The sequence below is a fragment of the Eptatretus burgeri genome, chromosome 9 (genome assembly GCF_056783735.1).
Source record: "Eptatretus burgeri isolate ZD-2024b chromosome 9, Ebu_testis_v1, whole genome shotgun sequence".
In the NCBI taxonomy this organism is placed as follows: Eukaryota; Metazoa; Chordata; class Myxini; order Myxiniformes; family Myxinidae; genus Eptatretus; species Eptatretus burgeri.
In genome coordinates, this window is record NC_140969.1 from 102,644,953 (window position 1) to 102,657,880 (window position 12,928).

At 42.5% G+C, this 12,928-nt stretch overlaps 1 protein-coding gene across 11 annotated transcripts in view; it reads left to right on the forward strand.

Moving 5' to 3' along the window:
* The first annotated feature begins 218 nt into the window (after positions 1 to 218).
* HYLS1 (HYLS1 centriolar and ciliogenesis associated) overlaps positions 219 to 12,928 on the forward strand; it is a 39,412-nt gene continuing 26,702 nt past the window's right edge. The window contains exons 1-5 of one of the 11 annotated variants that reach the window (XM_085896402.1): positions 219 to 364; positions 2,626 to 2,784; positions 7,834 to 7,965; positions 9,136 to 9,373; positions 9,548 to 9,600. In XM_085896402.1, the coding sequence (XP_085752528.1) occupies positions 2,682 to 2,784; positions 7,834 to 7,965; positions 9,136 to 9,373; positions 9,548 to 9,600 (526 nt within the window). In that variant the 5' untranslated portion in view covers positions 219 to 364; positions 2,626 to 2,681. Of the gene's footprint in view, positions 661 to 1,218; positions 1,434 to 2,625; positions 2,785 to 7,833; positions 7,966 to 9,135; positions 9,374 to 9,547; positions 9,601 to 12,928 lie in introns of those variants that run through there. The other 10 variants (XM_085896401.1, XM_085896398.1, XM_085896399.1 and 7 more) reach the window with 10 other exon arrangements.

Here is a 12,928-nt window from a genome sequence, read left to right on the forward strand (position 1 = left end):
GCTTCAGGACCGCCCGACCAATTCACGTTGGGTACCCAATCCAGTTCGTGTGGAGATCAGCGCATTAAACAGCTGCGCTCTTTGCGTCTTCCCCTTCTCAATAAAAAAAAAAATCGAAAGTAATTTATTTTTATATTACATTGATATATTTTATTATTATTTACCAGATGCTTAGAATATTTAGACGTTTAAAAACTTTTTCCTTCTCCAAACGGAAAGTGTTCGTCACACGGATATTCGGACGCCCTCAGGGCAGGAATGAAGATTTAAATCTTGTGAAACGGAAGGCGGGTCCGACGCCCTCAGGGCAGGAATGAAGATTTAAATCTTGTGAAAGGGAGCGCGCGAGCTGGTTTTAAACGGTGTAAGCGCCGTTTGTTTGTGAGTTTCGTTCACCAGGTGCTCGGTTTTGCTCCGTGTTTGTGAAACATGAAATGTCCCGGTGCCTGAATCGGGAAAGGGAAGGTTAATGGTGTCGGGGTCAGCAAGCGGCGGGTATTTTGAAACGTCCGTGACGTACACTCGTCCTTCGAACCCCGAACGTACGTGTCGTGCTGTGTAACCCTGAGGTAATCGTTCAACGCTCGGCTTCTTATTGTTCATACAAAATGCCGACTCGCGACGTTTTGCCTGATGTTTACACACAGAGTACAGCTGGAGGTGGGCTGTGTGTGCGTGCGTGTGTCCGTCCAGGCCATAACTTTTATCTTTTTTTTTTTTTTTTTTTTTTTTTTTTTATTATTCGAGATTTTGTCATAAAATTTTCAACAAACATTTATTATGAGAATATGTAGATAATTTAAAATGGTGTCAAAATGTGAAAGGACCAAGCCTTTAGTGACTCGATTTATATATGTAAAACAAAACTATAAGCTCGTCGCAGCACGTCAAGCACGAGACGGCCGGTTTGTTTGTTTATTTATTTATTTATTTATATTGAACTTTGAACAGTGTGTCTGTCCGGGTCATAAAATTTATCATCTTATGTTTTGCACCTCAAATGTTCAACAAACCTTCTGTTTATGAGAATTATGGAGAAAACAAATTAATAAAATGTACAATATTTCTTTAAACACTCGAGTTTTCGTCGAGTTTAGTTTGACGACAAAGCGAACGTGGGCTTTGCATTTCGAGATGCTTTCTAATTACCTCCGCCATCCAAGGTGGGTGTCCATCCATCCATTCGGACCATACTCTGTGCAGAGCGTTGGTGCCGCCGAAGCAGTCTCCTTGGCTATTGGGAACAATCCTGGACGGGTCGCCACTCCGACACAGTATACCAGCATGCTGGCACTCATTTTGCCGACCTCGGAAGGATGACAGGCAGAGTCAACCCCACCTGGTGTTAATTCAACAGCTGAGCGGGATTTGAACTCAGGACCCTAGGATCCCAAGCCCACTACCTTAACCATTAAGCCAACACCAGGCATAAGGTGGGTGTACAAGTTGTGTTTTCACCGCCGTTGAACACCATTGGTTGATGGGACCAAAAAGTGATACATACATGTAGCGTGACATTACAAAAAGTTGTGGACAAGTTCTGACCAAACGAGGTGGATGAGTTGGTTATTTGATAAGAACTAGCCGATTGAGATTTTTGGTTCAGGTCCCGATCCAGATCCGACCCATCAGTGGGATACAAAAAGTAAACTGTTCAACCTGGCGGAGGTTTGTGCCCTACTAGTACCGAGTGCCATTGTTGCCTTAACTTCCATCAGAACCATCTTCTTGTAACTCCGCTGGTTAACAACTTGTTTGCTGTTCTTTTATAAACTAATTTTTTTCCCTGCCTCTGACATTTAATTTTAATCTTCGTTTTAAGTCTCCCTTCATCATCATCATTTTTCTTTATTTTTTATGATTGGTTTTTATGATTTTGCTCCAAGTTTTAAACAAATCGCTATTGGAGAGGAAATCCATTATTATTAATATATATATATATATATATATATATATATATATATATATATATATATATATATATATTTCCTGGAGACAAGTAGTCCAAGTTGGCAGGTATTGTTCCATGCTTCCATCGCTGTTACCGAAAGTGCAACAATTTAGTGAGTCACCCTCCTCGTACTCGCGCAGAAAACTAAACCATCTCTTATTAGTTTAGCAAACATCCATGATCCTTGGCATGATTATGACATTATTTGAGCTTCAGTGATTGTGAGATCATGTATTGTTTCTGGGCAATGCAGCAAGTGTCCTTATGAGCACTTTTATTACATCTAACCCCCATCCAAAACCATGATCTTTTCTGCCCCTGTTAACCCTCCCCAAACCCACCTCCTTCAAATTCCCTGTTTTCTTCACTGAAAGTCTCTCTGGTGTCCCTCTTGTTTACCCCATCCCTCTCTCCCTTCCACGGATCTCCTGATGTCCCTGTTCCCTACTGTTGTTGAGCTTCCCTCTCTTACCCCCCTTTCGTCTCTTGCTGAATGCTGAAAGAAAAAAAAAAAAAACCCCAAAAACCTGCAGCTAAATGAGAGAATGTTTACCTTCTCTTGGGAAGAGAGTACCAGGGAGGCTTTATCATGCAGCAGGTTGATGTAAGGATGAGAGTTTGGGTGTGGACGACTGGAGAACATTGACATTTACTGCAATGTTAATATTTCCCAGGAACCAAACCCACTCGGACGTTGGTTCCCTCCCGATTGCCAATAACCGTGAGGATTATGGCAGATCGGCTCGCTTTCAAGGATGAAGTCTTGCGAAGACGGCTCGAAGTCTTGGGATACACAAACATATCACCAGAATCCATGAATGAGATTAGAGGAGGTATGCATTTCCTTGTATCTGTTTATTGATGTTGCTGAACGTTTCTTTGTGTGTTCGCCTGTTTGGTGGTCCAATTTGACCTCATGTAGTACATACTGTACTGATTTTTCCACGTATGGTCCACTCGTTCAGTTGCATTAAAGTGTATGGTCTGGGCTTAGCCTGGCACTGGGGGTCGAGTGACTGAAGGATTGTTTTATTTTATTATTTTTCGGTATACCGGTATATTCAAACTTCCAATACCAATTATATCCGGTCTAATCGATATATCGGTGGCCCCCTTTTTCTGAGCAAGGGTTATACTTGGTGGTTTTCCATTGCCTTCCCAGCAGTGGTCTGGTCGGGAGTTTCGAATTTGGCCATGGTGCTGGCGGTAGCTTGCCTACTCTTCATGAAGGACACCACAGGACGTTTTAATGTCCAATTAATACCGGCAGACTGTATGCCAGTTTAACATCCATCCTTGGGACGCCACACACAATGATGAATCGCCCTGCCTGTGAAACACTGGGATGACAGTTTGTAGCTGGGTCAGAATTCAAACCCAGGACAGACAGCTAAGAGACGAGTGTGAGGAGGCTATTAGTCCCAACCTGGCTTGCGCTACTATTAGCAACTTCTGGTTGTTTGTCTTTACCCAATCCTTTTTAAATGCTGAGAATCGAGCAAGGAAGCAGCACGTACCATTTAAAAAAAAAAGTCTTTAGTTTGATTCGACCGAGGTTCGAACCACCGATCTCCTTGACGCTACGTCACCGAGGATGGTTAAAATTAAACAAAGATGTCGACGTTGACGCACGTTGGCCAAGTTTACTGTTCAGTTAAAAATGTTTCAAGGAGGTGTTGGGTGCGGTGAATACCAATGTTTTCTTCTTGTCATAAATGATTTTTTTTTTTTTTGAGTACTCTGTGTTCCCCAAAAAAGCCAGTAAAGCCAGTGACGACTGTGTAAAGCAACAACCTGGTTCTATGCTGGTGTTTAAAAAATGCTTACTTGCTCTGAGTATCAAACGGTTGAAAGATGAAGTGAACCAAACAAGTGAGTTTCCTGCTAAGTGAACATCATTCAAAATCAGTATCGTTGGGATGTGTATAGTGAAAGCTATTTTGAAGGGACGCTTGCACTTCTTATCCACTGCTACCATTTATTCACAACTCCAAAGACCATGAGCCAAACCGCAAAATTTGTTCGTAATCTATCGACGACGTGACGTCAGGAAGCCCAGCCAACGCGGACGTTCTGTGCCGAAAGTCGAATGAAGCCGAAACAATGTTTGAATTTACTCCACACTGTGTTCATTTATATTTCAAAACGTTGTGGACGGATTATGACAATACTAGGTGGATGAGTTGGCGAGGTGACAAGAACAAGCCGATTAGATTTTTTTTGGTTCAGGTCCGAATCCCGATCCGGCCTATCGGGTGGATACAAAACGTAACTTGTTCAGTCTGGTGAGGTTTGCACTCTACCGAGTGCCGCTCCAGTTCTCCCATCCAATTCTTTATCTTATGATGCCAACTAAAAATTATTTATAACTTATTTACGGATTGCAGGAGGAAATACAAAATGAAATAAAAAGTGTTGACTTCAAAGCACAGGGTCTATTTTACAAGCAATAAAATGTTTGATACAGGTACAATTCTGCCATTTGCGATTACAGTGCATGTAAACTCTCCAAAGTCGAGCTTTCACACTCACTAGGAATCCTTCATGTCTTCTATCACCGATGGAATCTCTCCTTGTCTTTCGAGTCATTTTCAGACTTCAATATCATTTGCTTTCCCATTGCTTCCAATTATTTATTTATTTATTTTTGTCTACTGCTCAATCACCCAAAATAGTACTTTGGGGTTGTCCCCACTTTCAGAAACACCTGTACGTTTGTTAAAAAGTATGTGTGTGCATGTACAAGATACCAAGTAGAAGGAATGAAGTGATAACTTGAATAATTTTCCTCTGATTTTCATAATATTGAGTTAAATATAAAAAAATTTGGATCAACTGTCGATGGAGACACATTTTCTTAATTTACACACTATCCCTAAATGTTGAAGGTCAAGGTCATATGGTGGTCTGAACAAAATATGGCCATCATTGGATCACGGGTGATCGTCAAGGGTAAGCCTCCCCTAGTCAGCGGTAAGCCTCCCCCAGTCAGCGGTAAGCCCTTGTCGATCGCAATGTGGTTGCAGATACTGTATCTAGTTACCCCTCAGCCCGAATTGGGCTGAAAAAGGGGGTATTGTCGTCATAGGCATTGTCTGGGCGTCCGTCCGTCTGTCAACTTTTGGTTTCCGTCGATTTTGAGGAGAACGCCTTGTGCAATTAAATCCATTTTTGCAGGGTGTGTTGGGGTTGAGTAGAGGAAGGTTCCTTTCGAAAATGGGCGCGCTGCGATTTTCAATGTGGCCTCCATGGCAGCCATCTTGAAATTGGTTTCTGTCGCTTTCGAGGAGAACGCCTTGTCCGATTAAATCCATTTTTTCAGTGTGTGTTGGGGTTGGGTAGAGGAAGGTTCCTTTCGATAATTAATCGGTGCAATGCGATATCCAATATGGCGGCTAGGGCAGCCATCTTGAATTTGCTTTCCGGACAATAACTTGAGAACGGCTTGACAGATTGATTTTATTTTCATGGGGGTGGTTAGAGGAAGGTTCCTTTCGATATACAGCACAATCCGATATCCAATATGGCGGCTAGCGCAGCCATCTTGAATTTGGTTTCCGGTCAATAACTTGAGAACTGCTTGACAGATTGATTTTATTTTCATGGGGGTGTAAATGGGGGTGGTTAGAGGAAGGTTCCTTTCGAGAAACAGCACAATCCGATATCCAATATGGCGTCTAGGGCAGCCATCTTGAATTTGGTTTCCGGACAATAACTTGAGAACTGCTTCACACATTGATTTTATTCTGGTGAGGTATAATGGGGTTGAGTAGAGGAAGGTTCCTTTCCAAAATGAGCATGCTGCGATTTTCACTGTGGCTGCCACGGCAGCCATCTTGAAATTGGTTTCCATCAATTTCGAGGAGAACTCCTTGTCCAATTAAATCCATTTTTGCTGGGTGTGTTGGGGTTGAGTAGAGGAAGGTTCCTTTCGAAAATGGGCGTGCTGCGATTTTCAATGTGGCCACCATCTTGAAATTGGTTTGCGTCAAGGGGCTGAGGGGTTACGCCCGCTTTGCGGTGCTATTTTTATTGACTGCAGTGGTCTTTGTCTGCTACAAATCCTGCCATCGGCAGCCACCTTTGTCAGGCCATTTAAAAAAAATCTACCGACTGTTTTTCAATGCATGGCCAACCTGAATCGCCGGAAACCTGTTCCACACCGAGAAAGATTCTGAGGCAATTTGTCCCTACAAAAGCGGACAATATCCCCACTAATGGCGAGAGCGAGTCCCGGCCGCATTGTACGTCCATCAGACGATCGCGAGAGTGCGTCCCGGCTCTACCGCACCCTTCGGGTAACCAAATTGCACGCTCACCCTCACTCGCGTTAAAAAAAACCAAAAAACATTACATTGTCACTTTTTTATTGCTATCGTCATGACTCATCCTGCAAACTGTGACAGGAAAAGGATTATTCTCAACTTAAATCGATGTGTGGAAGTGCTGAGAAAGCTTGACAAACCTCAAGCACAATAAAAGGCGAGGGACTTTGTACGAAGATGTAGAAAAATTTTGGCAATTGCACATCTGTGTCAAAGCAGTTGTTGAGATGGAGAGTTGAAATTGGTCTTTAAGATTCTGACCTATGGGCAGAGATGCGTTGTAAAACTAAAAACATGTTTTTTTTTTAAACCTTATTTTTATTTAACACAATGTTCATAAATCCTGTAACACATGTCGCATCACAGGTCTACATGTGCTCCGCGTGTTGTTTTTGTTTGTTTCTGCTGTTGTTGTTGGGGGTCAAGTTTTGAAATGTGCATCCGTTGGTCAGACAGCTGCTGGGACCCTACCGACATTTTTGCAAGACTTCACCCACCATGGCATCCAGACAAATTAATATGGCTGCCATTTTGGGTTTCTGGTTGGCCTGTGTAGGCCCCTGCTGATTTATACACTGCCCGGGTTTGTTGTTGTCAGATTTCCATTGGCTTTGCTTGGGTCGAGTGTTTCGATGAGGGACCCCCCAAAAAATCTAATCGTATGTTGAATAAAAATGATTAGTATGGTTTAATCAATCAAGCCTGGCAGCAGGCACGGGTACACTCCTCCCTCAAAAAATAGTAACGGAATTTTTTAAATCCCCATCTTGCGGTTAAACAATCCGTGACCGTGTGACGAATCGGCTCCTTCCGATGGAACTGTGGCGGAGGCTGACATGGATGAGGTTTCGAGTTAATATTTCAATAGCTCAGTAAATGTGTGTTTCCCAATCGGCTTGTTACGAGCTTTTATCACAGGTTGTGACCACAATGCGGTTGTTCTTGTTCTGTTTTTCCTGTGGTTGCAGATGATTATGATTATTATTATTATTATTATTATTATTATTATTATTATTATTATTAGTGAGCCAGATATAGAGCTGCTTATTTTTACATTAATTTATCAAGAAATAATACACAAGGACAACTCAACACAGGAGGAGGACAGTCGGCCCATCGTCCCTCTGCCACCTCCACATCCCTCCACCCCAAACCAATCACTCAATCCACGAGTGTTAATCCTGCTATTAATTTTCAATTGGTCATTGGCTTTGTCACCGATTTAATATATTTTTAGTACGGGCCCCTAGGTATCGAAAAGCTACGTTTATCGAGCAAACGATTTCAAAAGGAGCGCCTCGCCACAATTGGAGCATTTAATTTACATCGGATGTGGCAATAAATGCGAATTGATGCTCCCAACTCGCCGGCTCGGTGACAGAAGACGCCATTTGCATGTTTTCCGTCTCCATCCCGACCGCATTTAGAATCCTGTGCAAGTACGGGCAACTTATTTTTAATTATCGGTGTTTTTCTTTGTTTTGTTTTTATTTTTAATTACCTGTGTTATGGTTGGAATAAAGCTTTGTGCCTGATTGGTTATTTTGTGTGGCTCAGACCTTGAGTTGCTGGTCCAGCAGGAATCCTCACCCAGTGAAAGAGCGATGAATGTGTCTGCTGTTTGCTCTGAATATTCAACTCCATCACAACTTCCCCATGCTCCTTGGTCAGGTTGTGCTGAATATCCAGGTCAGTTTTTGCATTCTGATGTCGCTTTCATGTGAGCCCCCGAGAAACTGACCTGGACTTTCCTATGTCCAGGATCAAATTTAGTCAAGTCTGCGAAAATAACCTTTAGAGGTCAACACACATTGAGTATTCATGGCAATGTCTTACAAAATGTTTGTGACTGGTTATGAGCTTTGTTCGTTGAGAGTCAAATGGGATTCTAAATGGGAACCCAAACTTTGAACCCTGTTTTATTTATCGATTTATTTATTTATTTATTATTATCACATTGCACTTTACTCAAAACTTATCTCATGTTTCATGATGCTCCACCTTACATCTTTGTGGCTCATGTGAGGGGCTGGCGGAACATGAGCTTATGATAATAACGAAAACTGGAGTTAAAAATTAACTATAATTTGTCTGATGAAATTTAACTCCTTCCATAAAATTCCATGTGATTATAGTTTTAAACCTGGTAAATAATATAAAGTTCATTATTATCCGAACGCTTTTTGAAAAAAACGGTGGGATGTTGTAATCGGCTTGGTCTGTCTGTCTGTTGGTCAGTCCATCTGTCCGTCCATCATGCTATCTCCGAAGTGGTTGTGCAGAAACTCGCCAAACTTGGTAGTTATGATCACCACATGGCAAAACGGTCTGAGAGCAGCAATTATGGGCTGTCTTGCTTGGATTTGAACCTCTAGCCTTTCACAGGCAGGGTGAGCAATCATCCTGATGTTTACCCCCCCCCCACATGAGCTTTAAACTGGGTGTCCTGTCTGCCAGCATTGGTTGGTGGACATAAAAACCCCCACGGTGTGCTTCTCGAAACTATTGCCGGCACCCTGAGCAAATTTACGAATTCCTGCACACTCCGTCGAGTGTCCTGTATCAGAGTGGCGACCCGTCCTGTATTTTAACCCAGCCAAGAAACTGTTTTGGCAGAACCGACGCTCTGTATAGAGAGAGAGATATAGAGAGATAGCATGGTACCTGATAATGATGAAGGCAAATGTCATGCTGATAAGTGCTCTGAATTTATGTTTGGATATAATTTACCAATCTGTATACTTGCCTTTTACCCCATAGTCCAATTATTTTGTGTTGGCACTTTTTTGTTATTTGTTTTTTCGTATAATCGGACATTTCTTGATTGCTTGCAACATGACTGTTACTTTTTCTTTGCAGCAGTCGCCACTGAACGCTCAGCAGATCCATATTTGAGTCGCACAGTCCAAGCATCTGCTCAACCTCCCTCAGCGCAGCCGCAATCTGGTCAGACCATTGCAAGCACACGCCTTGTTTCTTGGGACTGCTTGCGTGAGCTTACTAATGCCCAACCGTCACGAGCATCATGCAGTGGTGACTCGTGTTCCACGAGCAGCAGTGGACACAATGGCATGAATTTGAGACGCAAGGTTGTACGGTGAGCTGGGTTTGTTTACGTTGATCGTGAAGGGAACTGTCATTTCGTGCCTGATCATATTGCTACTCAGGCATTTCGATTTGTGCTTCATGGCATGAACTGTCCATTTGGGGGTGGGCACGTTTTGGTTTGGGATCAACGTTTCTTAACTACCCCAACTCGTGTTTTTTGCAGGCACAAGAATGGTGAAACCCTGGTGTGTGACGAGTCCCCTCAAAGTGACATGGGTGAGGAAGTTAATTTTGCTGTATCGGCTTGTTTACGATTTAAACCCGTCATGGAAATCGATAGGATGGTTTGTTGATGTTGAGTTGAGGGCCTGTTGTGCAGATGCAGCGTGCTCACAATCCTCAACTTGAGCGACGTCGATGGCGCACCATTACGAATCCCCACGCTTCCCACCTAAAGCAAATTTGAAAGCTACAAAAAGGTTCCACCAAGATTGACCCAATATCAATATATTTTTTTTTCCATTTGGACCTCTGACCCCAGGTCTCCAATGCCTTGGAGCATGAACCGGAGGTCAAATCAAAAACTTTGTAATGTATTTCATACTTCCCCCCCTCCCCTTCCCAATGTTGATTGCATATATGTTTCATTTAATAATGTGCCCGTAATTGCATTTTTTGGCATTTGCCCTTTTTTGGGGCGGGGTCCAAAATTTTACGGCTCTTGCACCTTCGTGCCATGTGCTGATCGTAACTACCATGTTTGGTGAATTTCTCTGTTGGTCGATCTATTTCTACTCTTTCAGACTGTTCTTTGGAATGTCCGATCTTATCACAAAACTCGCATAGCTGTGAAATTGGAAAAGGAGTCGGGGATGTTGGCGGCAGCAAAACATATCTCACTCGTGTCGCGCTTCCCTTTCTTACTGCTTGAAATTGTCTTTTCAGTAACTTGGCTGCATTGTTGTAGTGTTTTGCTGCTTTTCACCCACATGCCGATCTCGTTGCCTTAAATTCTCAAGGGCTACACAAAGAGGTACAGCAGATGTCCAGATGAAGCCTGACCTTCATTTAGAATATCTATTGGTGTGTGTTAACATTTTGATATGAGTTGTTAGCTCCCAGAGAATGTCCTCTTGAGTGATCGCGTAATGATTTCATCAGGAAATCGTTAGCTATTGAACGAGGTGAGTCTTCATCCATTCAGCAAGTTGAGTGAAAGAAACTTCATGAAGATGCTTGACCTTACGAGTTATCCCCACGCTTTCTGAAAAAAAAAAACAAAAAAAAACGGGGGGGTATTATGTTCGGCTCTCTCGTCCATTATGCTATCTCCTAAACGGTTGTGCAGGAAGTCACCAAAATTGGTCATTATGATTTCTGGTCTTGCACCCTTTGCTTTTTTTCCGTGCATCCCCCACTTTCTGTGGGGCACACACATGGTCCACCATCAACCCCCTTCTGCTGAAACTACCTAAATCTAGGATCACTGCTCACCTCCACTCATTTGTTCCTTTTTTTCCCCCACCTGTGGAACCAACTTCCACAGCCTCTTCAATCTCATTCTTACCTCCAGGTCTTCAAGCCAGCTGTTCATCACCATCTCAGATCGTCCCCAATCCAAAAACCATGATCTTTTCGACCCTCGTTAACCCCCACCCCAATTCCTCTTCCTAATCAGCCTGCCAAGACACTTGAAAACAGTACTGATGGCATCGCTTGTTGATTTTTGGCCAATGGGTTCAAATGTAAGACCATACCATGGGGTCTCAGAATCATCTGGTGGCCAACCTGATTTTTGACCTTCAAGGTCAAATTTTCAAGGTCAAAGGTCAGATGGGTGCAAAAAAAAAAATTTCCCCAAAAAAGTCCAGAATAATGTGTTCTATCATTTAAAAGCCTTAAATAACCAAAAAAACATAACTAATTTCAGTATTTTACCATTTATTGACTAAATTTATAGGAAAACATGAAGAAATCTGAACCAAAAACGTCAAATATCTCCATAATGGTTGAAATGACAGAAAACGCATGAAAAAGTCTTTACAAACCAGTTTCAAATACCCTGATTCTGGTTGGTAAACTCCTTGATCATCAACATACACCCATTTTGCATTATTTGAGTATATTTTCAGATTTAGGCTACTTGCATCTGACCTTGAAATATTGGCGGACATTCCATCGTGCTAAAAGATACCATTTCAGTCCAGTACTAGTGCTGTACTTCACAAACCATGGTAACTCTTGGTATAGTACGGTAAGTAATTCTTATAAGAAATGTTCAAAAACGAGAATAAATTGTGTTTTGGCTGTATTCATTTGGAGAAATTTCAAAGGTAGGCCTAAGCTGCCCAAGCATTTTAAGCTAACGCATCAGCTTTAAATGAGATTAAGAATTATTAAAAACCTGAAAACTGGCTTATGTAACCACATATTATGACATTGAAGATTAGAGCTATATTGAATGTGGATTTAGACATCCGTTTTCATAGCATGCACAAACGGCCATGCACCCCTGTTTTGACCCATTGCACCCACACGCAGATGTACGGCACTGTGTTTTACACCCGCAAGACATCAATGCTTGACAACTCTGAGGTACGGAGGGTTTTCTTATCCACACCACCTGTAACTGGCCATCATCATTTTCCTTCCATGCCTCAGTAGATGCTGGCGTGGGAAGTTCCATCTCAGTCTTGTCTGCTTGAAGCCACACCTTTGTTTGGAAATTTGCTCTTTTCAAGTGAAGTTCCAATGCATCTGTTGTTGGTGGGAGCATTTCCAGTGCTTTTTTTGCCTTTCTGAAATGCTTCAAACCTGGCAGTGTCGCATCCTTTGGTAAAACTTGGAGTTTTGTAGACACGACACACAAACTGTTCAATATCAGCAATAGCTCCATCTCGCCCAACACCATGCAGAAGTTCTGGATGCTGTACGTACACCTGCCAACATGTCTTTTTTCCGTTGCCCGCAAATGATGACACCGTGTCACATCCAGTCAGGGAATGGAAACCTAGGATATTGCTTATCACATTTCGAGGAAAGGTCTGTGCTATAGCATTTATGTGGTAGAGTTTGGTTGATTTGCTTGTTCCACTCTTCATCCACACATCACAAAGTCACGTTTGCAGAGGCCAAGAATTCTGTTCGACACATTCTACGACATCATGCTATGAACTTGTTCCTCTGTGTCCTTCTGGCAAAATATGCATTTTGCCCAGTCAGTTGGGGTTGACCGTTTTGCAGAAAGACAACTCTCAACACCTTTTTCATCCGGGTTTCCTCCTCTTTTGGGGTAAGGACTAAGTTTTTGTTCCTGTCTTTGGTAGCTTTGTTGCGAAGTCTTTCTAAACGACTGACCGAGGCAAAATTGGTGCAACAGTTACGATGCCACATAAGAGTTTTCGTTTCCCAGTCCTCGGCAGACAGTTTCTTGAGCTGGTCAGTGATCATGATTGATCCTCTGTCGCCCAAGCGTTCTCGTTCATTCATGGCATTCTGGATTCGTTTCCTCCAGTCATCAGTTGCACGGCGCAACTCATCTTTTTTTATTGTTTTCTTGGCAGAAAAGGCAATGGGAAAAGTTCACACCCTTGTCTCTTTGTCG